General features: G+C 38.2%; 5 protein-coding genes across 6 annotated transcripts in view; all 5 read right to left on the minus strand.

The window, feature by feature from the left end:
• The window catches only part of LOC116000488 (26S proteasome non-ATPase regulatory subunit 4 homolog), a 5,339-nt gene extending 2,026 nt beyond the window's left edge, over positions 1–3,313 (minus strand). Inside the window, exons 1-9 of the mRNA XM_031240576.1 lie at positions 3,089–3,313; positions 2,890–3,003; positions 2,647–2,752; positions 1,995–2,109; positions 1,700–1,909; positions 1,308–1,617; positions 1,093–1,216; positions 445–548; positions 271–339 (exon numbers count right to left, since the gene is read on the minus strand). Of these exons, the coding sequence (XP_031096436.1) occupies positions 271–339; positions 445–548; positions 1,093–1,216; positions 1,308–1,617; positions 1,700–1,909; positions 1,995–2,109; positions 2,647–2,752; positions 2,890–3,003; positions 3,089–3,100 (1,164 nt within the window). The 5' untranslated portion in view covers positions 3,101–3,313. The remainder of the gene's footprint in view (positions 1–270; positions 340–444; positions 549–1,092; positions 1,217–1,307; positions 1,618–1,699; positions 1,910–1,994; positions 2,110–2,646; positions 2,753–2,889; positions 3,004–3,088) is intronic.
• A 760-nt stretch (positions 3,314–4,073) lies between these two features.
• On the minus strand, positions 4,074–8,582 carry LOC115998321 (MLO-like protein 4). Its single transcript, XM_031237860.1, has 15 exons — positions 8,257–8,582; positions 8,036–8,093; positions 7,697–7,929; positions 7,140–7,256; positions 6,985–7,045; positions 6,759–6,871; positions 6,537–6,611; positions 6,289–6,374; positions 6,053–6,102; positions 5,706–5,746; positions 5,446–5,616; positions 5,314–5,349; positions 5,115–5,182; positions 4,961–5,021; positions 4,074–4,672 (listed from the first exon to the last, which is right to left on the minus strand). The coding sequence occupies exons 1-15, from the start codon at positions 8,389–8,391 to the stop codon at positions 4,298–4,300; spliced, it is 1,680 nt and encodes a 559-aa protein (XP_031093720.1). The 5' UTR covers positions 8,392–8,582; the 3' UTR covers positions 4,074–4,297.
• A 1,503-nt stretch (positions 8,583–10,085) lies between these two features.
• LOC115999132 (oligopeptide transporter 7-like) lies at positions 10,086–13,889 on the minus strand. Of its 2 annotated transcripts, none has more exons than XM_031238910.1 (6): positions 13,712–13,889; positions 13,066–13,636; positions 11,977–12,546; positions 11,507–11,762; positions 11,229–11,411; positions 10,086–11,117 (listed from the first exon to the last, which is right to left on the minus strand). In XM_031238910.1, exons 1-6 carry the CDS (start codon positions 13,755–13,757, stop codon positions 10,503–10,505), a joined length of 2,241 nt encoding a protein of 746 aa, XP_031094770.1. In that variant the 5' UTR covers positions 13,758–13,889; the 3' UTR covers positions 10,086–10,502. The 2 variants fall into 2 exon arrangements, with proteins under 2 accessions (XP_031094770.1, XP_031094769.1); XM_031238909.1 differs by having other exon boundaries at positions 13,066–13,639.
• A 3,009-nt stretch (positions 13,890–16,898) lies between these two features.
• On the minus strand, positions 16,899–18,802 carry LOC115999133 (thaumatin-like protein 1). Its single transcript, XM_031238911.1, has 3 exons — positions 18,527–18,802; positions 17,356–18,022; positions 16,899–17,251 (listed from the first exon to the last, which is right to left on the minus strand). Exons 1-3 carry the CDS (start codon positions 18,588–18,590, stop codon positions 16,987–16,989), a joined length of 996 nt encoding a protein of 331 aa, XP_031094771.1. The 5' UTR covers positions 18,591–18,802; the 3' UTR covers positions 16,899–16,986.
• Positions 18,803–23,277: 4,475 nt separating this feature from the next.
• LOC115999669 lies at positions 23,278–25,948 on the minus strand. The gene is made up of 2 exons (XM_031239528.1): positions 24,806–25,948; positions 23,278–24,629 (listed from the first exon to the last, which is right to left on the minus strand). The coding sequence occupies exons 1-2, from the start codon at positions 25,741–25,743 to the stop codon at positions 23,720–23,722; spliced, it is 1,848 nt and encodes a 615-aa protein (XP_031095388.1). The 5' UTR covers positions 25,744–25,948; the 3' UTR covers positions 23,278–23,719.
• Positions 25,949–27,767: the final 1,819 nt, after the last annotated feature.

Genomic DNA, 27,767 nt, shown 5'->3' on the forward strand with positions numbered 1-27,767 from the left:
TTTTTTTCCCCCCCCCCCCCCCCCCCCTCCCCTCCATTTTCCTAAAATAAAGGAACCAATAGACAAGCCTATATTTGTGAATTTAACACACACAGCAGCTTTGGCTTCTGCAATTACTTGATATAGGTTCAATAGCAAGGGCATATTTCAAGAAGCTAAATTAGCAAATTATATAGAAGCATATAAAGTGCTGGTATGGTGATAAATTTTTTAAGAGGTCAAAGAGACTGCAGCAGTTTACGTTTTACTAAATCAGATTAACAAACTTACCTCGGACTGACTTTGCATGGAAGCTAGTAAATCTTTAACTGAAGGATCATTGGGATCAACACCTGGAAGCTGTTCGAAACAATATGCATTTTTAAGATCTTAGGCAACATTATGTATCCATCAAGATAGCACATATACTTTAACAATACTAGCTTTTGTATCATAAAGACTTACTGAAGCAAGAATAGATGATACAAAAGATTGGTCAGCTAACAGCTTGCTCATATCGGTTGAATCTGATTGGTCATTCATACTGTCTTGCACAGACAATTGAAGGGCTGCAGCACCACGAGGAAAAAAATTTGAACAGACAGTTACAACTACAACCACAGAACCGCTATGTTTCACCCTTTACATCAATGGTTCACTTAGATGATTCTAATAATTTTCAGGCATTTTGTGATGATGTCTTCAGTACAGGGGGTCAGGCTCAATCTATGAGCCATGCTACGATTATTCAATACTAGGTCAGGATAACACCATTATTAGTGCAGTAAGTTTCCCTGAAAAGATTGTTAAAGTGGAGCAAAGAAGTATAAATTGCACTCAATTTCTCTTTGGTAAACCTAAGTTAAAGAACATTTAGTCTCTTTAGAGAATAATTACTTGGATCATTTTTTCATGTGAAAGACAGCAACTAGAATACTCTTGTAGGACATCCAATAAGATTATTCCCAAGGCAATTCTTATCAAGTGTGTGCCAGTTTTGTAATGCAATTATGCATTTATGCTTCCATCATCCTCTCAGGTGGATAAATCCAGTGATCTTTTTAAAAAAGAAATCTAAAACAAAAACACAGCTTAATCGATGTACCAACTTACCAAGTGCCAATTCAGGATCCTCAGAAGCTGCTTCTGACATGTCAGTATCTCGTGGGGTAATGTTAGAAGAAGAATCATCCATAGACATAGCCAACGCTGCTTGTAACAAGGCATTGTCATCCTCCTGAAAGACATCCAAGAAAATATGGGGTTACTCTGTGCTTTTGAATTTCTCTTAGCATCTTTTAGACTTTTAACATATAAAGGATCCCCACCATCAGATCAGCTCCCTTGCTTTCAGATTCAGAGGTTCCGGCAGCAACATTCTCAGACATAGTGGCATCTTGGGAATCAGGCTGCTTGTCTCCTTTATCTTGATTTGCAGCTTCTTCAGCAGCTCTTTTTGCTGCTGCTTCTTGCCTTGCTCTTTCCTCCTCCATTGAAACTCGAAGTGCCAGTGCAAGTTCAGGATCCAAATTAGGATCCACTCCAAATTCAAAGCCAGATACTCCACCAGCAGAAGCTGCAGCTGCTGCTGCGGCAAATCCACTTCCACCTTCCCCATCACCAGTAAAGATAGGAGTACTGAAAAGAATACAACATAGTTGTGACATGACATTAACAATTTGACATTTCAACGAATGAATTTAATGATATGGCTAGTAACCTTATCAGCACATCTGAAAGATTGTTAGGACCAGCAGGAACATGGACAACGTGACTACTATCATTGTTGTTTACTGCAGAAACCAGTGACTCAAGCTTCTCGGCCTTCGCTTCATCGTCTTCCCCAAAATTGACAACGTCCAGAGATACACTGTTCTTTTTCAACTTTCTCCCAATCATCTCTAATACCTTTTTATCATACTCAACAGGGCTGAAAAAAGCATAATAAAGAATGATGGTGAAAGATCAAAAGTTATAGTAACAGAACCTGTACATAAAATTTCGTTGATATTCACCTCCCAGCAAAAACAATAATCCTTTGTTGCTGCTTTTTGTTTTGGCGATGCTTGAGAGCCAACTGGGCTACCTGAATTCCAGCTGCCAAATTCATTTCACCACCTATCTCAAGCCCTGAATAGGGAAACAGAAGTCATTGCACAATATCAAACATGATAACAAAAGGCTGAAATGACTGGATAGAACAATAAGAAGAATAACAGAAGAGAAGCATATTAGTGCATGTGCAAGTAGTCAAAAGAAACATAGACAGCGATAAACAATTACAGATTCTTGAGAGTTGGCATAAGAATATAACTTGTGAACCTTCAGTAGCATATGTTCCAAATTTCCCATATTTCTCAACTAGTCAATTCACAAATTAATGAGAACAGCAGTTTTGAAGGAATGTGTATGGAACCACAGAATATTAGTATACCCTTCCATATTGGTCTTCTTAAATATGAGGCAAATGTCAGTACACCCTTCGTTATGATACTTATAGGCATATAGCTTATACCAAGTTGGCAAGTCTTTAAGACATTTCAGTTTTTCATTTCTCCAATTTTCTATTTTTCTAGAAAAATGACTTATTTCTTTAAACAGTCTCTAGTCATGAACCCTTTGGCATCAATAGAAAATGAAAACAGCTTTTAAGCTGTTAAAGCTCACCGTGCATGCAAGCTAGGATCTTTCCAAGATCACTGGTGGGAGTGACCAAAACACGAACCCCTTTACCAGCCATTGTCAATACTCCGACTGTATTCTCCGGATTAGACTACAGAACAATTAAAAAACAAAATCCTAAAAACCATAAATCAGACAAACTCTAGCGAAATTAGCCAAATTGTATAGTTAAAAAAAAATAAAATTCAACTCGTTGAAGCAGTAATATATTATGAACTTGAAGAAAACCTGGGTTTTAGCACCGCATATGAGATTTACGGCGTCAGCCTGAGCTTGAAACCTACTGGGCGAGTAATCTCCGTTTCGCATCCACTCCGAATTATCAATGCAGATCATCGTGGCCTGATATAAATACGGAAGTTAGAAATTGATGATAATAATGAAACCTAAATTGCGAGAACGCAATAAATAGTCAACTGGGGCTGACCTCGAGCACCATGGCTACGGATTGAAGACGAAGAAGAGCTTAAAGGATCGAAAGACTGATCTGAATTGCACAGCGGCTAAGGGAACTCCGGCTTACCGATCAATCAATCAAAAGAATACGAGCTCGCAGCTACGCATAACCACTTGGGATATGGCTTTTTTTGGTATAATTTAAGTTCAAAACGGGTCGGGTTCAACAAGAAATAACTCTTCTCCTTCACTAGGCACCACCCCGTCCAACCCCTCTAAAATCAATAGTTATAATGTTATATTATGGAGCAACATTGATGAATCATGTCCAAGTTATGTGCCCAAAGTTAGGATATTATACACATTTAGTTTTAGTTAACAGATTATACCTATTGCCTTTAACGTATTATATACTTACAATTAATATATTATGTACGGAATAATGCGGTATATATATTGATAGCTTGGAGATCAATTAATCGTGTCATAGATCGAGCCTCAACTCTGAGGTTGAGAATCTAGTCATAGAAACAGGTGAAAGACAACAAAGCAATCACTTATGCTATCACTACTATAGAAGTGAATCAAGTGACCCCAACAATAACACATGTCATGACCGACTTGAGTTAATAGTATTGCGCCACCAATCTCACCATATCAAATTTCTTCAATTTTAAATAAATATCACCTCCAACCTATAAAAGGATTCAAATTCTTAGACTAGGTTTACTTGTGCATGGCCTTACGGGCTCTTTTATACTTCGACTAGGTTATATGTATTAAAAACTTCACTACTATTAATACAAAATTTTCTGTCCGACTACTTTATACTCTATATTTTTATCTTTGTATCCGTAGCGTATAGGCTCTACAGTTATTAACACTATCATTGGGATGAATTATATAACTTTTTGACCAAAATAAAAATAAAGTACAAACATATATCTATATGAACACTATATCTATATACTTTTTTCTATCCTTATCAAATCCATTTGAACTTCAACCATAACCTATAGAGCTCTCCTATGTAGTTATATTCCGCAGATACAAATACTAATCCATACAACTTTGACTGAATTAGTTTTATATCGTGGATGTAGATATTAGTGCAATATGCAAAAACTATAACTTTGGTTACTTTATAGTGTTTTGTCAACAGGTTCTTTTGAACATACATTTGAACCTTAGACTAGACAATATGTGGAGTTTAAAGTTGTCCATGAAGTGCAAGACAGAGTCATAGGCTGCCTTTTTCCTCATCATCAGTGGCAAGACTCCCATATTTTGGACAAACAGGAACCTGGTTCTTGTCATCACATTCTGAGATTTCATCTGTTTCACCATGTTCCAAAGAGCCTTCTTGAACTGAGACCTTCACATATTCTTGCCTTGCAGTTGCAGAGGCTTCTTCTGTGGTGCCTGACACAGTGTTGTGAGCCTGATCAGCGATGTCCGGCACGGAATTCAAGGATGTGGTTGATGTCAAAGCTCTGTGATGAAAAGAAGAGGTTGAAGAGCTCTCTTGCCTGCCTGCCTTAACCCTGCATCGCCATCGGTGCAGCGATTTCTTAACACTCTCAGAGATGATTGCTTTCTTGTACTCTGAACCCATCTGCAGCAGACAGATAACAGTTCCTGGTGTTACTAAAAGAGATGGTGAAGCATATCAGAAGATTGTATATATAAACATAAACGTGCAGTCCAACTATCAGTTTAGACTTTTAGTTGCTATGGAGCACATGTTTCAGTTTGGTATCAGAGCTAACCACGTGCAAGATGTCGATTATGGTCCCCGTGTTGCTCATCAAAAATGCACTCCGCACACGTGAGGGGGTGTTGAACATATAATATATAAATAGCTATCAGCTTAGATTTTTAGTTTGAGATGTGCTCGTGTTACCTGAGCAACTATAACGTAGAGTGGGAAAGTGATAAAGCTACACCAAATCTGAGAAGCAACCCTGCAGAAATTTCGATTTAGTTGTCAAGAAATCAAAGATCTGCAAGACTGCAAGTCTGCAATTCAAGCAATGATAGGAAGCTGGCAGGCATACCCCATTGCCAACCGAATCACAAGAAAGCTATGGTTTCGCGTGAAGCATGATGCTCCTTTGATTTCCCACTGGTGACATATAAGAAAAGAAGACGAAGAAATCCATCAAACGTGTTTCTGGCTAGAAGGATACGAGTCCTGAAGCTATTCTAGCATAGAATGTGGTTCGAGATGACAGAAAATGTTGAAAAAGTTCTTACCAGTGACCACAGATATACTGCCACTTCAAATGCATTCTGTAAAATCATTTATCAGCATAAGAAATCAATAAGGTTCTATATGCTTAGCTTTGAATGTACTAATAGTTCAAATCGAAAGCTTGATCGAATCACCTGGAATGATATAAACTGGATTAACAGCAGCAGAAACCTAGGCCTCCCGAACCAGAAAAGCTCGTCCCTGAGATTGAAATGATGAAACCCTTCCAACGAAGTTTCATCTCTGATTTCAACCGCTAGCTTTACCACAATGCGATGCAGCTTGGTACCAACCAGGAGGAGCAACTACCAATAACAATTCAGAGAAAGGGTAACATGTGGATTGATTGATTTCCAAGTCTCGAAATGGAGGGCAGAAAAATTCGAAGACTTACAACTGTTGGTACGAAGGAAATCCAGAAGTAGACATTTGTTCCTGAACGAGAAACATACAAGTTACAACTTTCCCATTCGACGTTTACTCAGACACAAAATTAATGACAAAAATGTAACATTGTGGGCTCAAATGTGTTATCAAAAAGCTCATCAGTATTACCCTTTATACAAGAGATTCCTAGATCAATATCTTCTATCAATTTTTAAATTGGTTTTGTCAATGTTCTATAACCCCTAGCACTGTTTTCGCAGTTCCTCTCGTGGGGATGTAACAAGGTAGCTTAATAAACTCTCAATCTAACAGTCCTTTCAATTTAAAAAAAAGCGTTTGAAAATTTAAATTTACCGTGAAAACTTAGAAGAACACATGAGATGGCAAAAATCCAGAGGTGGACACTGCAAAACAATCAAGTCAACATAACAGATATCAAGTGGGATGTCCTGGAATTTTACCAGAAAACTTTCATGTTTGTATTTGCTATAGAACAGCAGTTATGTTCCTTAAGTTAATACTATCATGAAAGCGAAAATCATGCCAAATATTGATGCTGAAAGATCAGAAAATTTTCAATGCTTTGGTACCCGATGCCAACTATATCACGGAATTCTGCTTCCATGCTTCGAAGCATATACTTGTGGAAATCATACATCAGGGGCAGTTGATGAGTCTGTAATGGTGCGAAAAAACAAATCACAAGAAAGCAGAAAACGCACTCCTAAATGGGAGATCATGAGATGGAGCCTCAGTGGAAGCGGTATTGATTCTTTGTGCTTCAACAGGTTGAGAAAGTATAGACGAACAGATACTACAATGTAATAGAGCAACTTACAGTAATGAAACCCAAGCGTAACGCCATATAGTCAGCTTGGTTTATAGAGCTCCAGAACTGGCGGCTGAAACAAAGCTGAGAAAGATCAATTTCAATGTGACTTCTTGTATAAAACAAAGAATTAAATCTCTGCTTAAGTCCTAACAATTACATATCAGATGGTTGGACTAAAACAAGTGCAATCAAACCACTAAGAAAACAGAAGATTAGATGTAAAACTACCAGCCAAACAAGAACTTTGTGCTGGCTCCATGGATGTGAGGTGTGGTGAAAGATGAAAGTCGACAGTCGCCTCATTTTCGTGTGGTACGAGGCAGCCTCCGAGGAACGGGAACCTATGCATATAAGTATGAGAGCAAAACAAATATACCCATCAGAAAACAACACAAAGAGAATCAGAATAGATCATCACTCATCAGATAGCTCATCAGTTAGAAATTTTGTGCACCTCCTAGTCCTTGAAGAACCATAGACTTAGCATGGTTTTCCCACCTTCTCCAACTAGAGATCTGCATAGATGAAATGAAAATTTATGGTGTCTGTTGAGAAAAGCAACCACATTTCAGTGCCATAAGAAGATGGTATTTGAGATGACATCTCAACCTTGATCATAGCTAGGGCGACAGCAACGAAGCTGAACGATACGTGGGTAATACCTAAAACAAACAAGAATCTATGAAGCTGCTCAAGACTCTCTTTTGAAGCAAAAGATTCATGACCCTGGAAAAAAACAAGCATTCAAAAGTTAAAATCTCAGCTCATTTGCAACCAGGATTAAGAGTTGTTTTTATCATTATATTACAAGAAAATTGAGTTATTACCCAATTTAATCATTTAGTCCTAAATGTCTTTTTGTATTAATTGGGTCCTAAACTTCAATAGTTTTACCTAATTAAATCTTCTGTTAGGCCTTCCGTTGGATCCTTGATTCTAACACTCAACTGACAGAAGGTTTAACATAGGACTCAATTAGTTAAAACCATCTAAGTTCAGGACCCAATAAGCACAAAAAGACATTTAGGACTGAATCGAAAAAAAAATCATACCAAATTGGGTATTAACTAAATTGGAACATAAGCAGTCTGCAGCAGGATTGGTTAACTGTCAACAATAAAGCAAAAATACTTCCAAGTAAGATGACATAAACATTGCATTCTTACAGGTGGACAGAACTCAGTTTGGGCATTCTCCATCAACTCCCTTGAAACTGAGGCATTCAAATGAGTAAACCTCATGAAAACAGTGTGATTTACAATGGAAGCCTCCTTTATATCCCATCTAGCAGAGCATGGATAAAAGCGGCTGGTTAAAGCTGATGACTTGATGCAAATCTTGGCAACAAAAGTTATCCAATGCCCCATCAGCAATGACAGAAGACCAAAAACCATCAACTCTGATTATATTCCACCCAGAATTGAAACAAAACCATATAAGCTAAGTATCCAACTAAACAAAACAAAACAATAAAATTAAAGAGACATTAACTCCCTCCATTATACCTTCTTTGATTTTCTCCAATGCGGCAAGAAGAGGTTTCCGTTTTGTTCTGTCCAGCCACTGTGACCCAAAAGTAGACATTTATAACCCAATTTTCGAGCTCCGAAAGGTCGAATTTAAGAAACCAAAACATTTATTTCACCAAAAATTTAAAATAAAAAAATCTAAAGTTATGAACTTGATGTATAGTATGTCCGCAAAGCAAAAGATTACGCCTTTTTACCTTTCCACACTTCTTCAAACCGCCGTGAATCAAGAATCCGACGCAGACCAGAGCGGTGATGACGGTGGCGAAAGCCCACGTCGGCGTTTCAGACAAAGATCTCCCTTCCCTTTCCTCCATTTCAGCTCTACTCATTAAATATACACAAAAAAGAGTACAAACCCAGTTCGCCTCTTCTTCTTGAGCATGCGGGTGTTGTTGTTTTCACTGCGAACTGGACCTGAACTGGGAATTCTTTAAAATGGCGGAGATTGAAGCTGAGATCGAGCTTACGGCCATTAATGGATCGGAATAAAAAAAATTGTAGAACGTGCCCTGCTTTTGTCTGCGTTTGTTAATGAATTAAATGTTGGGTGAACAACCGAAACATTAACTCGGACGTGCATGGGGTGTTGTAGACTAGGAAAGCATAATGGTCCCTTAGCTTGGACTACTTTCACACAAAATCCTTGCTTTCCAAACAAACCAGCCGACCTACAAATTTAATTTTTCATTATTATACATATAATAATCTAATTATTGATACTATATACTCCGTTACAAGATTTGTGTGGTCTAGTGGCACCCGATTGCACTCACATATGAAAATAACATTTTCGATCAACTTTTTAAGAAAATCATTTTGCATGTAATCAACTATCAATTAATTTACCAAACATCTTTCTACAATCAACTAGTCAAACTCACTAACACAATCAACTACCAGTGATTTATGAAACACTCCCATAGTATAACAAAATAAAATAAAAGAGTAAAGTGACAGACAGACTATTGCACTTAAAAAATATGTATACGTATACTTTAAGTGTCTAATTTTGTGTTTGATTCGATTAACAATATTTTACTGAAATTATTTACAATTTAATTTTGTATAATATTAAGTTTAAGAAAATATGTATACGTACTCCAAAGTGTCTAAAAAAGAAAAACAAAAACAAAAACAAAGTCGTTGGTCGATCTCTTCAAATCGCCCCCACCCCCTCGCCTAAGCAAGTAGCAGCCCTAGCTAGCAGGGACAGTACAAGAAGCAGTGAGTGTTTCAACAATTTTTTCAATTCAACTCCCCATAATTACTATATTCACTTCATTCAACTATACACCGTCATTCAAACACATATGTTGGAATAGTCATCGTAAACTTTCTTATAAATTAATGCATGGGCTGTCACATATTAATATATATGTACTTTGCAATAAATAGGCTTATATCTTATTTTGTCTTTCAATTGATTATGAAGTTCAATCTGAATAAAACTTATATAGAGGATAAAAGTCACTTTGCAAACAATTAAAGAGACGAAAAGTGACAACGCGTGTATAATCAAAGTTGTTGAGGATGTTGTAGCTTGTTGGATCACAACTACCTTGCTTGGGTGTTCATGGTCAGCTATACTAGGGACTAGGGTCAAAAATAGGGCAACCGGGGTTTGCTCCTCACCTCGGTTGTGGTTTAGGTGATTTATCAAATCTCTCACCGGCTGCAATGATAAAGTTTGTCTATTCACACTATTGTATTGTGGTTTAGGTGATTTTTCAAATTTTTCCCCGACTGCAATGGTAAAGTCTGTCAATTTGCACTACTTTGTTGTTGAGGTTATTTACATTTGGTGAAATTCGGGAGTTGTAAGAGTAAAATCTCGCCATTGTCTTGGTAGTGAGCTTTTGAGATGAAAATGTGATTAGAGTTAAGAAGCATGTTTGAGCTTCTATGCCGAACTCTCAATGAAGTTAAAGCACCATGAAAAAAAATTAATTTGGGGTCCAAATTAATTACTCCAAAATAATGATAAAAATAGTTAAATGAATAAAATGAAAGAAAATGCTCGAAATAGGACAAAGAACGTTTAATATTTTCCAATAACTGCTTTGTGAATACAAGGTAATGAAGTGTAAGAATGAGACAAAAGGTAAAGTTGGAGAACAAAACCAAACAACATTATATTTAGCTAGAAAATGCTTTTTACCCTTATGAATTGAATTTCCTCTCCCATATTTCCCCCTCTTCTTGATGTGGTTTTCGTTCATGGGATGCCCGCAGACCCTATGTTTCCCACTATGACAAGCAAAATAACAACTAATATAAATAGCCCCGTTAAGGTAGCTCAAGTGATCAACCAATCAACATAACATAAACCCGGTGGTAAAGACATCATGTGCGCAGAAGATCTGTTACATTGTTCAAAATACCGAGATAACATAAATCTGGTGGTGAAGACATCTTGTGCACAGAAGATCTGTTACGTTGTTCAAAATACCGGACAACCATCAATCAAAACCCCCTGTGCAGTTGGGCAAGAAGCCAAAGGGCATCCATCTACACGGCTTCCCCACCAATCCAAGCTAACATCTTCCATCTCCAAGCACAAATACAACAAAACTCCCATGAATGCCAACCCTGCATCCAATGCCCCAGACAGAACATAATTATGGCGACTCCACCAATTCCTATAATACCTATAAGCTATGAACCCAGAAGCAAAAGCAATAATAACCCAACTATTATAGTTCACAGCAGTGGCAGGGGGCATATTTATGGTCCCACTAAGCAGCACAGGCACTATGATCAATCTAATCCAATGCTGATTTGGGAAAGCCTTACTTGCCACCCAAACCACAACAGGAGCCACAGCCCCAAACAAGAAAGACCAGTTTATGGCTGAGTAATAGCCAAGATCTCCAAAGATTCTCCTCGGCCCAATCAATCCCCAGATAACCGAGGCATCATAGAACACATGATCGCTCGGGCAAGTCCACGGGCTCCCCGGGGGAAGCTGCCCCCGGTCACAAATATATGGCACGGTTTCCATCAGCCACCACGCTGTCCCGAGATGCACCAGTGCTGACACTAAAGTCCCAACCACCTGGTTTACACAAAACGGGACAGTCAGTTTTACAAATTAAAGAATGTGTTCTATCTCAACCTTGCAAACACATACCCTAGAAATGGAAAGATCAGATAAGCTATAGCTAACCTGAGCCATGAACATTGCTCGGGGAGGGATCTTCATGTAATGCCCGAGTTTCAAGTCTTGCAGAAAGGTTAGCGCCTGCTTCATACTGATATACCCGTACACCTTAAAGCACATGTTAGCAACCGGATATCCGGGATACAAGTACCCAATTATGTATTCTGCAATCACATTTAAACCGGGAGTCTGCATCGAAAATGATCAAAAATATTAGGTTCTGGTTTAGACCTGCAACTACATACTACAACCCGAAAAACTACTAAGGCCTAGAGGATGATTACTTGGTTTGTGGTAGCAGTGATTATACCAATGGGAAGGGTGAAAACGAAGGCGAAACCACACGCGAGCAAAACGCCCCACCATGGCAACTGCAGCTGATTCTTGAACCATTCACATATCAGCACAGTTGCAGAAATGTTCACAACCAAAATCCCAGTGAACCACCACTCGGGAACTTCTTCGTATTGTTTCATCAGCTTCGTATGAACATCCATCGTCTTCTCTTGGAAAGCAGACTTGCTAAGCTTCCATAGATCTCTGCACCGTACCTCAAAGATTTAGTCAGGTGTTATCTATATACAGTATTGACTCTGTTACAATGTAATATCTGTTCATAGCTACTTTCTCAACCAAATGAAGCACAAAGAGGGGTGCAACCAGGTGCCACTAGACCACAATGTCTTTGACTCTTTGGCATCTATATACAGTATAATTAAGCTAGCTTATAAGTATGAAAATGTTAATTACTTACGGTCCATGGAAGAGGGCGACATGAACAATGGTGGCGACGAAGCAGGCAAAACTGAATGCATAAGTCATGGTGAAAATAGTGCTGAGATACAGATGGCCTTCTTGCTCATATGCCTCCATGTCAATATGGAAATCCTGATCTATTATCCCAGAAATGTTGTATTCTTCACCATTGGATTTAAACAGGCCATCTGAAAATATAGGGAAATTCTTGGCATTGTAAACATTGTTCCAGTACATGACAGGAGTTACAACATACAGGATAAGAACATATCCAATTGCAACATTAACAGTTGCAAACCAGGGGCTGACTAGAGGGCTTCCAATGTAGGAGGATATGCTGGACCAATCGAGCCCGACGGCTCCAATACCAAGACCTTTGAGGCCGGAACCGAGTTGTTGGGCTAAGACAGAACCAGGATATAGCCAACATAGCCAGGAAATTGATGATAACATTGGGAAAATGTAGCCTGGGAATACATAATAACCAAAGCTGCAGATGAAGGCCATTAGGAAAAACTGGTTTCTTGTCAATCCACCCTTGGCTCTTTCTTCTTTATCATGAAATGCCCTGTCATTCAATGGAAAAGTAAACCTTCAAACCACAACTATAAGTCCGCCTTCTGACCTAGTCGGCAAAAAATCACAGATAAACCAATCTAACTTATGCATACAATATAAATATAGTTGAAAAAATAGCTAGGGGCTCGGGGGGATCCGGGGCCGTGTAATTTTTTTAAAATATTTAAATTTTTTAAGACAAATAATTATAAACTATTTACTACTTTAAAGTTAATACTAAAATATTAAATATTAACTTAAAAAACATCGAACAATTTAGGATTATCTCTTCAAAATGATGTCCTTTGGCGTGAAATAACTCATTTAGAAAAAAAAATTATAGCTAATTGGCTAACTAGGCAGCTAGTCGGTGTCTAGGAGACCTAGTAAACGCCTAGAAGACAAAGGCGGCGCTTAGGCGGCTGGCCAGCCAGCCGCTTAGACCACTAATTATGCTGATACAGCGATTAATTAATCAACATCTAGGCTAGATTTTTACGAAGCATCTTTAACATGGACTAGCACATACCTGAACAGAGAGACTTGGACGAGATTTTGGGGCCACCACATGGAAGCGGGGTCCACCAAGAACCGGCGGAAAATCCCAGCCCATCCAAACCCCAAAACCTGCGTGGTCACCACGACGGTCAACGCCACCCAAAAAGTCAACGCCCGGCGGTAGAAAACCTTGACGGCGGTGACGATGTGGACGGAGTAAGGATTAGCGGCGCCGCAGTTGGCGAAGATGGTGATCAGCACGTGCTCCTTCACGTTGAACGGTCCGGGGTTGAGCGTGAACTCCCACTTCCGGCCCTTGAAGAACACGCGCCGCGTCACAACTTTCGCCATAAAGTGCCCTAGCGGCACCACCGCGATCTGGGCGGAGATTGAGCTGATTGTGAGCGGCTCGCGGCGGTACCAGAAGAATTGGTTGAGGAAAGAGAGGAGGAAGCAGGCCAGCGCACCTAGAAGCCACGTGCGGAACGTGACGGCCGGTAAAGTTGGATCATCGGTGACCGGAACAGTGAGAGCCACTTGCTCCACCGGCGAGTTTTCCCCGTCGGCCGGAGAACTCGACGGCGATTCTTCGCGCTTTTGAACTACTGCACATTTTAATTTTTAGAAATTAAGACTACTGAATTGAAGAGTAGTATTAATATAATGAGACAGCTTACTTAGCGGAGCGGAGATTTCTTCTGCAGTTTCTATGGCGTCGGCCATGTTTTTCGTCCGGCACCGGCGGGAAAATGAATCTAGTCGAAATAACGGCAGGATTCGAATATAGTATTTCCTGGCCGGTTTGTCCACGTACACCACGGAGAATCTAAATTGCAAAGATACCGGACTGACGCCATGAAAATGACTTCTACACGATAGACTCCCAAATTCTACTCTTTCACGTTACTTGATAGCAAAAAATAATTAATTATTTTTATTCTGTAGGTCTAGTTAAACTATCTACATTAAAAATGTGTATGAAGGAGTAAATTTATTTTTTAAAATATAAGTAATAGGGTCACATTTGTGTGAGACCGTCTCACGGATCCTTATTCGTGAGACGGGTCGGGTCGGGTCGAAGCACCATGCAAATGTCACACTTATATGTGCAAATGTCATACTTATATGCTCAAATATAATACTAATTAGGAATACAATTTTTGTTACTTATAAGAGAAAAAGTATTACATTTACCCGTATAAGTAACAAATTTTTTATTCCTGATTAGTATTACATTTGAGCATATAAGTATGACATTTGTGCGTATAAATATTACATCTACACCTTGACCCGACCCGATCCGACCCGTCTCACGGTGAGACAGTCTCACACAAATTTTTACCTAAGTAATATTATATTTTGTGTAAATCAAGTAGTCGGGACCTTAGTGTCAGCACTGGTACATCTCGAGACAGCGTGGTGGCTCATAGAAACCGTGCCATATATCTGTGACTGATCATGTGCTTGCCCAACTATAGAGGGGGTTTTGGTTGATGGTTGCCCACTATTTTGAAAGTAGGAAAACTACCAACGCCGCCAACAATGTCAATGAAATAAGTGGCTTCATGGATTCATAGTTAAATTTGAAACTTTTTGGTTACCAAATCAACTGTCCAACTAACTCACTTAGGATTGTCCCGATCTACCTTAATTATTTCAATACGTCCAACCAATTCAGCTAGGAATGAATTGTCTCATGTATTTTAATTATTTCAGCACGTATGAACTCCACTTAGCCAGAGTTTTATTGTTTTTTTTTTTTCCTTTTACATGTGTTATCTACTTTTTAATGATATAATAAGTGATTTTCTAATGGTATATTAGATTATATATTACTCCGAATTATTTTACCAAATATTGATAAACTTTTTCCGTCTCAAAGATGAAGTAGCTTAGATGGTTAAGTATGTATGTGCTGACTAAATGCTTGATATTTGGGTTATAGTCACATGAACTATTTGATATTGAACATCTTAACTATGGCTATATAAATTAAATTGATATCCTAGCTGATTTCTTGTCAAGAACTGCAATAGGTGTTATGGTCCATTATGTAGCTTTAGAATTTGTGAACATGTTAGAAAGCTGAAAGCTTCACTTCTTTTCTTTGCCATAGGTAAAGAATCTATCCCTAGTCATAGATGCCCTACCCATAGTCTTATCTTTCAACTTCATGACCTCATTCATATCATAAAATTAAAAGTTGTCATATTTTTATGCTTATTTTCCCACTCTTTATTATTTTTTTTTTTTAAAACAAGAAGAAAGAAGAAGTCGTACTTAGGTGTGATAGAGAGCACTCAACGAGCATGTTCATTTCATTACACGCCCACCGTACGACCACCTTAGTTGCCCCTTTTTTTGACCTTGGCTCTAAAAAGTTGCAAAAAATAAAATAAAAAATTTAAGATTAATCTTACTCTTACAAGACTCATGTCTTAACATGGTCGTCATCATTCGCATTCAATTGATCGAGACATTGACAATAAAAATAAACCACGATAAACTTTTAACCTTACAATTAAGGATTTCAAGAGTCTAAAAAAATTCAAGGTTAGAAACTTTCATTTCAAATTTATACTCAAATTTTCTTAGCCATATATAATTGAGAAGTGCAATGATTAGTGTAATTAGTATATAATAATCTCTTGTGCAATTGTGTGGAAGTCAAGAAAGCTGTGTGTAAAAGCAATCTTAAAGTGGGAATAGTTGCAGATAGGAAACATCACACAAGGATAGACTGATGTGCACCTTTATCTCTGTCACTGTCTTTTAAGAAATAGATAGTTGTGTAAATTAAAAGACTTCCACATTTGTGATCTTTAAATTTTGATAGAGCGAGTGAGTAAATTAGACTCACCAAAACGAGTTTAACTTGTGAAATTAATTTATCTCGTCGCATTTTGTTCCGTAAAAACACAAAAAAAGGTGATGGATTCTGATTTTTAAGGCCCATAAAATTGATAGACTTTTAGACGCATAAAACACATGTGAGATACATGAAAATAATAATCTGTCATAGCATCTACCATAGTAGATTGTCATTCGATCTCTATCTTTTCAAGGCTGAGATACAATGTTTGGATTAAGTAGTTTTTTTTTTTATTTACAAAATATGTTGATAAATCTCGATAAAATATTGTCCTATATCAAATAAAAAATATCGATGATAAAATCTACAAAGGTGTAGTTTTTCAATCCCATGATAGTTGCATAGCATCATTCTTAATCACTTACACACAGGAAAATTTTCTTTTGCTCCAATCCTATAGGAAATCATTAACCATAACAGCAATTCTTTTGCTTTTGCTTTTGCTATTGCTAGGAAACAACACAACTTAAAGCAGAATGAAGGGAATAAAATGGCTAAAAAAACCCCACTGAACTTTGAGATTCTCCTGAAGATAACTTGCTTGCACGCCATGGATGGATTGACCTTAAAACCCATACTTTTACCTCTGTGTTTCAACAATTAAAGAAAATTAATTTATCTTTCTTTCTAACAAAAGAATACAAAAAATACAAGGGTTACAAAGTGGGTTTTACCTAGAGTGGTACACCTTAGTGCTTTTCGTCATCTTCAGAAATTAAAGAATACACAAATAAATAAATATGATCTCAAACAGGTAGAATAAACAAGTACTAATGAGTTTGCCTTTACTTCACAAAGACATTACTTTACTTGTCCTTTACATTCCCAAGCATCTAAAAGGAATATAATACAAGCAAAAGGAGTGTCTCTCTTCGCGTGTAATGAGATAGGGTTGGGAGAGAATTGAAGGATGCTTTTGTTTTTAAATGACTGACGAGGAAAACCGTCAATCACTATTCAAGGGTGTACACTGAATCAACCACGCACCTATATAACAGTCGTGACAATTTTAGAATGTTTTTATTTCGCCCTATATTCTCTATGGTTAAGGGTAAAAAATAAAATGAGTGAAATACAACATTATGATTGCAATAGTCTATGCAAAAATACAATAACAATATTGAATGCCATGAATTGGACACCACCCCTAGAGTGGTCTAGCCGGTTTGAACCCCCCGTGGCCAAATCCGCCAACCACGACCCATCCGCCAACATTGCGCTTTGCATTGAACCAGATCCCGGCTCCCCTTCAGTCCCTGACTCTGGCTCCTCTTCTGTCCCTGGCTCCGGTTCTGCTTCCATTCCTGACCCGGGTTCGGTTGTTGTACCTTCAGATCCCAATGATCTAAAAATATCGTGTATTTTACAAATTCATAACATGTCACGAAACGAAATATTAATATGAAAGATAAAATGTGACACATGGAATATTGGAATATGAGTAATTACTTAGGAGCGGATGAGGGGCAAAATGTGATGATGTAATTAGCTGCGGTACACGTGAATGTACTCGTGGCGTCGTCATACGCGTAGCTATACGATTTGGGGCACGCCGACTTGAAGAGCTGCGAGTAAATGGAAGGCGCGCACAAGGAAGGTGAAGCGTACGCGCCTGCGCAGCAATACTGCGGAGTCTTGAAGGCATCGCACGCGCTTCTACACGCTCTCCCATTCTCCGTCCTCAGCTCCGCGGGGCATTTCTGGTTCAAATCCTCGGCGCAACCCGTGGAGGCGCACGGACCCGACCCGCCGCTCGCGTCCACCGTCACCGGCAAATTGTAGCCGTCGACGAGGCTGACGTCATAGAAGTCCTGAGAGCCGGTTCCCAGTGTGAACTCCGCGAGTGTGGCCGGCGGCGTGGCGCCGCCGCCGCCGCACTCAATTTGGCCCGAGCCGCAGTCGGCGGTGGCGCATGACCCGCTACCGGAATCGTCGAATCTGCAGCCGGTTCTTCCCCAGAACCGGCCGGACCAGCCGGTAGGGGCTTGGAATGAACGAGAGCTCCCTCTCGGAGGCAGCTCAAATCCCGTCGTGTCAAGCTTTGGACTGCCCAGAATTCCTGGCCATACTGTTTGGTTACACTTGTTTACTAGCGTAAACATTGCACCCCTACCACCTGTTCGACAAAAGTCCCAAGACGCATCACTTACACAATTCAACTACAAAACTGTTGGTCATGCTTTGATTTGTTAACTATTTGGTTACAAGTGTGATACTTAGCGTGAGCTGTTTTAAGCCAATTAACTACAAACAACTTCCTTTTAAGGTAAGGAGACGACTTTCAGGCATGGTTATAGTAAGCGTTAGGCGCAGGTGATAAAGGAGTGCCTAGTGTTTAGACGGCCTAAGCGAGCGCCTATATATATAATGAAAAAATTAGCAATGTCAAGCTAATTGGATTAACTCGGTTAAGTCGATCGAAATGGACGAATTAACCCAGCCGAGTTAGACGCTAGGCAGTTGCAGTCGAGTGAGACGAATTAAGCTCTAGGCGGGCGTCTAAAAAGGAAATTGCCACGATTTAGGGACATCTAGACCAATTTTTACACAAGTGCTTTCAGGTAGTGTCCTAAAAAAGAAAAACTACAAAAGTGTTGGAGTGGAAAGCAAACAACTTTACCTGGACAGAGGAAGAGGAGAATGAGGGCCGCCGGAACCACAAGGATACATGAGAGATGAGCCATTAAGGTGAAGAATGAGAATGGTTAGCCTTTCCTCTTCAGGTGAGTGGCAATCTTGGAGGAATGAAATAATGGTGGGAATCTTGGTTCAGCTTAATTATGAAGGGATAGGAAGTTAGCTGGGGATCGGAAATTACTGATTGTTAGTTTAATTCTCCGCCGCCGCCGCCGCCGCCATGAAAGTTAAGAAGGATTGGTGGTGGTGGTGGTGGCAATTAATTGTATATATATAAGCTGAGCAGAGTGGCAGAAGGCATATATGATATGGTGAGTGGGTAGTGGGGGCCCTGCACCCTTTTGAATGAATAGTTTATTGAATTGGTGTGAATTAAAGCATTACAATCCCAACATCAATTATATGCTTAGTAACAAATAAAATGCAATATTGAACAGAGTAATTAAAATGAGAAAGATTCTTGGTAGCTCAGAGTTACAAGAATAAAGTTATATTTAATTCATTTAGATATGTTTTTGGAATATAAAATAGTATTTATAGACTCACGTTAACGATATATTACTATTTTATTACAAAAAAGATGATTCTTTTAGACCGTTATTATGTGATTGTGGGCATATAAGAGTGATATATAACATATTTCAGGTGTTGTTTTGGCGCTAGGAAGGTGCATAGGAGTTTACAGATTTACACTCAAGTAGTCATTCTCACCCGAACCAGACCTTATATATATAGGGAAGGGTTCCGGTGCCGGTATATCTTCCCGTGCGGTACTCACCTTAAGCATTAAAACGACGCACCTTAAGCTAAAAACATAAACCACGCACCTAAAGTTTTTAAATGGTGCACTGTCAATTGAGAATACATTGCACACCTTAAGTACACAAAGCACGCACCTAAAGTTTTAAAATGATGCACCTTAAGTTTCAACAACTCACACACCTTAAGCATACAAATCACGCATCTTGAGAAGGAAAATCACGCACCTAAAGTCACCGTACAACCGCACAGGAAACACCCCACGGGAATTGAATATTTTATATATATATATATATATATATATATATATATATATATATATATTTGAGAGTATCTTATCTACTTTTTGTGTAGATAGCTAAGTGACAAGCATGTGAGAAGTGGTATGTCACAAGGGAATCAACATGACTACATATTTAGGTGTTTTTTTTTTTTTTGAACTTTTATTTTTGGGTTGCCTTTTTGAGTAGAGTGATGGACTGATGGAGTTGTTAGGTGTTACAGTTAAAACGTCTTCGTCGCCATAACACCTAATGCTTGGACACATCAGTATCAATGGAGGTGCATGCCCGGGCTGTACTTACTACTTAGGGGGTGAGTAATGTGACCAGTAGGGAAAGTTTAGTTTTACCGTCCAATATTTTAACATTAGTTGGAATTCACGACCAATGTATAGCCCAACATATAGTGCTGGTTGAAAATTCTCAGACAACATATTGTCCAACTATCTCCACTATCTGAATTTCTTTTTCCTAAAAAACTGACTAATGTTTCTGTTTGATGAAAACGTTGGTTAGAAATCGTAAAATTTTTGACCTTGTCAAAGGAGATAGCTAGGGATAGAGAGGTCTCTTCACTCCCTTCCGTTCCCGATATTTATCAATTTGATAAAATTTATAGATGTTTGCCTTAATATACCAAGATGTACACTTCTATTTTTTAAAAATCTTAAATTAAACGTCTTAAAAAATATCTTAAATTAAATGTTCATTTAAGATGTAAATAGTTTCTGGGTAAAATGGCTAATGTATGTGCTGATGCAAAGATGCATAAATCAAGATAAAAAAGTTGACTAATAATTTGTCCCTATAAAGACAATGTAAGTAGCATCTATTGACTGTTCAGTAGTGAAGCTTTCTTATCTTTTTTGTTTTTTTTTTCTTTTAAATATTCTTATTGTAAAGATCAGATAGTATCATCCAAAAGACATTATTATATGGATAAGTATCTCAAATCATGATTTCTTAAATAGCTCTGTCAAAAAAAAAAAATTCAAGTGATTTGCACTATTTTTTATTTTTTAAACTTAGTTGATCTCAATTTTGTCAACTAATTCTAAATCCACATGACCCCACCGCTAGAGCCACTGCAGAGATAAATCGCGAGTCGCGCAATTAATCTACCGATCATATCTTACTCTTCATGTACGATATTTGTTTTGTTTACACCGATTGTGTGTTGAATTACAAAAAAAAAAAAAAAAAAAAAAAAAGTAGTCTCACTTGCTACTCGAAGGTGCACTCTAAGTGAAATTAATAATTGATCGATTCAAACTGAAAAGTCAATAAGTAGCTGACAAAAGGACTATAATAAGGTAAACCAGATTCCTCATATATCGAATAGTTTTGAGTAGCTAATGAGTAGCGACCATGACACTTAGGCCAACAACACAAGAAAAAGGAAAAACAAAAGGAGGGAAAAGCAACAACAATCCAAGAAATCTTTTAGCATTGTATGGTACATTTCATCTTAGCTATGAACCAAAAAGTTAAAGAAACTTTGCACCTTTTGATGAGTTCATCTTATGTGACCAAACCTCCATCCATTTTTAGTCCGATTTGCATGGGAATGGTCACAAAATAAAATAAAGATTAAAAAGCAGAAAAGGAGATTCTTTTTTCTTTTTTCAAGTATATCGTATCCATAAAATCCTCATACATTCAGCCCAATAACATATAATAGCTTGTTGTAGCCTTTTGGGCTTACATCTCTTCTCCGCTCTATCCTTACTGATAACAATGGCATCTTTATTTATTTTGGGCTAGGTGGTATTGAACTTTGAGAATCTTAGGCATGTTACTCTATTGGAATATTTATATTTATCAATGCTATTTTTTTTCCGTTCAGTTGAATTTAAATATTAATTTTATGTTGTCAAGTAGCTTATAACTCAATGACACCTCCTCTTGACTCTCTCAACTAGAAGGACATAGGTTTGAACCTGCTTCTTTTCTTTATGCTTCAATACGTTGAAAAAGCACCTCTGCATAACAGAACCTTGATGTGGGGCACACAAACCTTCCCCTCTTATCTGATCCCACTTTTTTGTCTTTCCTTCTAGCCCAACCAAGAAAGTCATTGTTAAGTTGTTTTCATGGAGAGTCGAACTTGAAACCTTGTCATTACCAAATCAATTGTCCGCCAACTTGTTCGGAGTTGCCCGCAACTATATATATATATATATATATATATATATATATATATGTATGTATGTATATATGTGTATATATATATATGTATATACCTTCTTCTAATGATATGATAAGGATGTGCAAGGCATAGAGAGAAATAAAAGCAATAATAATCTTGCCTAAACACTAATCCTAATCATTTATCACAACATGATGACTCTTAATTGACAAAACTCTATAACATGGGATACTTATTAGGCCTTTTCCATTTGTGGGTTTCGCACAAATTTTAATAAAAGGTTAGATGAGGTGGAAGAGGGAAGGGGAAGAAAGAAGGGGATTTTGCAAGTCAAAGTGGGGACCACTGCAGGGACAAGAGGCGCCTCACATCGCGCCCATGCGGGCGCGTAATTTCTTTTTATTTTTTTAATTTTTAACAGTTTTTTATTTTGTTTTTTATTTCTTTCCTTTTTTTTTATTCCACATCATTTTCTCTTTTCTAATCCTTTTTTTTTATTCCACATCATTTTCTCTTTTCTAATCACACCTGCAAAATCTCCCCAAAAATCTCATACTATTGAGGAAGGCCTTATAGTCCTGTCAGTAGCTGGAAACAATGTCTGGCTCACATTAGCCATAAGTGGATAGTGTTCCATCTCAATCCTTATTTTAGGTAGCTTTCTTTTCATGACCAGATTGGTTGCTGCAACCTAGATGACAAGCCATTTAAAATGTAACAGATTCTTTGTTATTTGTCCACCCTTGCCATCAATAGGTAGTCAAAAGATAACTAGGTCGAAAAATCTAGAAGTCGAATTTAATTATCATTATTTTACATTTTTTTTAATAAAATCGACGTGTAAAATAATTATTTTTTAATCTTTTGAAAGATTATCTTTTAAGTATTTTAAGTATTGTTTATTGATAAAATCATGATAGAAATTGATTCTCTATAAGTAGTCCAAGAGTTTAGTTTCACTATGGAGGATTCTTCCTTCCACCTTGTTCTAGCCGAGATGAAAAACTTAATAAATATGTTTACTAAAATTAGTTTAGATGTTACCAAGCAATCTACAAATCAGAAAGTCTATTTGATGGAGTGGTTCTCAAACTGTCTCGATATCTCTGTATTCTGTAATGCTTTGATCTTAGTTAATCTAGTTTGTCTATTTTCAAAAAGAATGTATTGTTTATTGATCAACCAATCTTGTCAGAAACAACTGCACTCTGATGTCCAGCTGGGAACTTGGACTTTTCTGCTTTTTGACCACCCAGTGCCACAGATGAGCGACGCGTGGACTGGTCAACAGCCAACATTGACAGTTTTTATTTGGCTAACGGTCAAACTTGTCACCAAGGTACCAATAGTAGGATTCACTATCACATGTCTTTCAGTTTCTCTGCAGATATCTGAATTGGGTACACTGCTTGCAAAGAACCTCTTTGTGAATTCCCCAGTTAGGGTGTAATTGAGACGAGTCAAGCTCATATAGTCAAAACTTGAAACTCAACTTGGACCGTACTTTAATCTTTTGTATTCGAGCTCGATTCAAAACACCATTGGTTTAAGTCAGAGCTTTGATCTCATTTGCCATGTAACTTTTGACTTGAAGAAATGATGAACAAAACCAGTACAATGGGTTATCATATATCCCAAATGCAAAGAATTCTAGTTCTAAAGATGAAATACAGACTGTGGATTCAAATTCCAAAAACAAAACTATAATGAGGAACAATGGTGATCAGTGTTTTTTCACTTCTTCCCTCTATTCTCTAGTAAATTATAGGCAAGACTCAAGAGGCCTATCTTATGTACACTCCAAATGACAACAAGAAGCACCATATTGCAATTTCGGGTTTTCCTCCTTGTGACCCTTTGCTTGCTAAAGTCACAAAGCGGGTTTACCAATAAACATTTTCGGATAATGGTTTCAGGTTTCCCTTGTCACCCAAGAAGCACCATATTGCAGAAGTTCTACACATTGATAGAGCTCCAATGTGCTCGCTCAGCATCTCCGATGCCCTCTGGATTGAAAGACTTCCAAACCGCGCTTGGCTTCTATCAACAGTTTCACCATTTTCTCATCTTGGATCAGGAATCCCTGCTTTGAAGCCCATTCAAGCACTGTGAGCACTTCAGACCTGCCAAGCTCTTCGCTATCCGGGACGTGCAGGGCAATGTAACACAGGAGAGTGAGTGCAGAGCTCTGAACCATCTGTTCTCCAAAGTACACGAGCTGAACTAAGTGTTTCGCCCCACCAGCGCTGATAATCGCCTTGCAGTGATCCAGGTGAAGATAGTTGTCACTGCAGGCGAACTTGGTGAGAGCAACTGCAGCTTCTTTGGTAACATCTGATTCATGCTCATCAAGCAGGGCTACTAGTGGACATATCATTCTTGTCTCGGTTGCCCGGAAAGTCCTGGCGAGATTCCCAATTGTTCTAATGCAAGGGATGAGTAAATCAGGAAGGGCACTCTCGACGATCCTCAGGACTTGATCGGCCACCGCCTTGCAGGCGGGGGAATTCGGCTTGAATGCTGATCGTCTCAGCTCGGGGTCCTTTTCTGCTACGGATGTGATCTCCATCACTGCCATGGCGGAATTGTACTGCACATCTTCACTTCCTTTCTCTAGCAGCACCGCGAAGCAAAGCAGGGCGCTCGATTCTGTAATGCTACGGCAAATCCCCGGATTGTCTTTGGCAAGATAGCAAAGTGCTCTTGCTGCCATTGACTTCATGTAAGCTTTTGTTGCAGGATCCTCCATTTCCTTCCCATGATTGTGATTGTGATGATTCATGGGATTCTGATTCTTCATTGCCATTGTGTTAGTAACCACATTGTGCATTTGGGTAGCCTTCTTGGTCTCCATTGGATGAGGGATGCTGCGTTTCTCCTCATCTTCATTCTTCTGACTGAAAGTAGGATTGACATTGACATGTTAGATATAAATAATGAATATCATGTACACCATCAATTGAAGTTTATATTAGAACAGAATCTGATTAAATAACAACTTTTAGTTATTCAGTTCAACCAAATTACTTATATCCCTAATATATAATATATATTATTAGGGAAAATCTTATACCTGACATTGTTATTGCTGGCTAAAACCAGGGCGTGAATGGAGGTTGCCTTGCTAGCAATGGCGTATTTGCTGTGTTCTTGGACGGTTTCAAAGGCGAGATGTTTGACTAGTAACCGGATTATATTGTTCTGAGCGAAAGGATCTTGAGATTTGGGGAAATGTTTGGCGAGTTCGGAGGTGGCCCAGGCGACAACAGCCTGGACTTTCATTGGAGCTTCTTTGAGCATTTTCGCAAACACTTGGCAGACGCCGGCGTGGAGCATTAGTTCGACGGTTTCGGCGTCGCGGCCGAGCAATCCGATTGCTGTGGCGGCGTTTTCCTGGCCTTCTGGTTTTCCGTCCTTGAGGAGTTTGAGCAATGGCGCGACTCCGCCTTCCTCGATGATTAGTTTCCCGTAGCGATCATTGTCTCTGGCCAGGGAAACTAGGGAGGCGGCGGCGTCGGAGCGGTCGTCGAGGGATCCGGTGTAGAGAATCGCAATCTGTTCCCAAATGAGGCAGAGGATAGGCTCGTTGGCGGCGATAGGCGGGAGGCCGAGGTACTCATCATCGCGCGCGTCGGCGGCGGCGGAGACGCGGAGGAGCCACGTCACGTCCCCGATCGAGTTATCCAGCTGGCCCTGCATCTTCCGGAACGCCGCCGCGGGAACGATGGTGAACACGCGCTTCACAAGGCCGTGCGTGCGGCACTTCACCACCAACGCTAACGCCTTCTCCAGAACCTGCTCCGTGTCCTCCAATATCCGCCGCGTTGGCCGCTCGTACAGGTCGTTGCTCGCACGCGCCGCCTGCCGCAGCAGCGCCGCCAGCTTCTCCGTCTTCGTCTTCAACTCCGCGCATTCCTGCTTGAACGAATAGCTCGCCTCGTCCGCCGCCTTAGTCACCTGATCCGCCAATTGAATCGGCTTCGCGAGGATCTGCTTCACTTTATCCGCCATTAAAGCTAGGATTAAAATGGTTGAAGAAAGCAAGGGAGAAAACTGAGAATGGAGTTTCTGGTTAACTGGAAACGGATCTACATTGATAATAAGCTAAAGGAAGGTCGTTAATGGAGTCAAGAGTGACATTTGAGGTCGTCGGGGACAAGGTCAAACGCGTTTCTCTTACTCCGTTGGGGAATTTAATGCTGTGGTAGCATGCTGGGTTTGAAAAGTTTGTTTGGTGTTTTAATTCCATCCATTGATCTTTTACTTTTAGTATACGTAAGGAGAAGCACCAATGTCCGACCGCAAATTATACCGTGTACCCTGGTCTAAAACGGTGCAATTTCTTTTCCGTGACGTTTTACAAAAAATAGCTCTGTATATATATCCAGTTTTATTTTATATATATACTGCAGTTTCATTTCAACACAATTATAGTTTTATTTCGATATAACTATAATTTCATTCGACATTATATATTCAAATATGTAAAATTGTTATTCAGTTTCATTTTATATACACTATAGTTTTATTATAACACAGCTATAGTATCAATTTGACATAGTACAGTTTCATTGGACAATATAAATTTCAAATATGTGAAACTGTTATTCAATTTCATTTTATATACACTGCAGTTTTATTTCAACACAATTACAATTTCATTGAATTCAATTACAATTTCATTTGATAATATAAAAACAATATGCGATACAGTTTCATTCTCGATAAACTGTAGTTTTCGCTTTGTAATTAACACACCAAAAACACGAGATCCGTTAAGATGTGATGTAGCAGCACCTGTTTCTTTACTTAAAAAACGACACCACAAAGCTTCGTGGATTATGGTTAATGATGTAAAAGTTGTTTAGTAACTTTTTTGTTTGAGTCGATCAGTTATGGACAATTGAAGTTAATTTATTTTATTGTGATCATTTATTGACTAGAGTTACAAGGTACGCTTCACCCAAAACACACATTTGATTAGTAATTATAGATTTACGGGTTCTCCTGTAAATTAAAATAGTATCAATGTAATGAGAATATTAATTGATTTGATCAATTAAATTTAAATATTTGAGCTAAGCATCTTGTGTTCATATGACATATTTGTGGCTCTCCATGCGGAAGGTTACATGATCGGGTTGCAACATATTGAAAAAGTATAGTGTAATAGAGTCAATAGTACTCCAAAAAAATATAAATCTTTGATAAAATTAAATTTTATTCATGAATTATTAATTCTAAACAATTTTAAAATTTATTAATTATTTAAAATTTAGAAATGTGGTCCCCAGTTATATTTTAAATAAGTGTGATCAATCAAATTTCATATTACTTATTAATTTGGTCCCACAGGGTTGATAATTATATATGAATTTTTTTAAGAGACCTTAAATTAAATAGGATAATGTAGCAAATTTTATTATAAAATAATTTGATAAAATTACATTAAATCATACAAATAGAAATATATAACCAGGAATATAAAAATTAGTATAAGTAAGATTATGCAATATTATTATAAAGTTAACATTATTTAAGCTAATAATTTATGCTTTGACAACATAATTATTTTATTTTATTTTATTTTGGATAATGAAGGAAACATGCATGTAGCTACTATGTGATGATATGGACTAAATAAATGCAATTTTTGTATAATAGTTCACAAATTATACAAAAAAAATAAACTGCATTAGAAAGATCATGTGTAACGAATTTGATCGAAAGAGCGTTAACAAGAAATAAATATTTAATTTTAACTTATATTGTACTCCGTATTATATATTCTAAATTAATAATATTACATTTTTTGTTTTTAAAAAAATATTACATTTTCTTTGTGTGTGATGTCATGTACATAGTACATAGTACAAATTTCGTAACTGCTATTGCTTTCAGTTTATTAACTAACATATGTCCATATTTAGTATGGCCCACATTAGAAGACAAAGGTGAAGTCTTTTTCAGGCGTAGATACAAATAACTACAGGAGTACATCTATTTATTTCAAATAAATAAGGTTGGTTGGGGAA

The sequence above is a fragment of the Ipomoea triloba genome, chromosome 12, assembly GCF_003576645.1.
Source record: "Ipomoea triloba cultivar NCNSP0323 chromosome 12, ASM357664v1".
Lineage (NCBI taxonomy): Eukaryota > Viridiplantae > Streptophyta > Magnoliopsida > Solanales > Convolvulaceae > Ipomoea > Ipomoea triloba.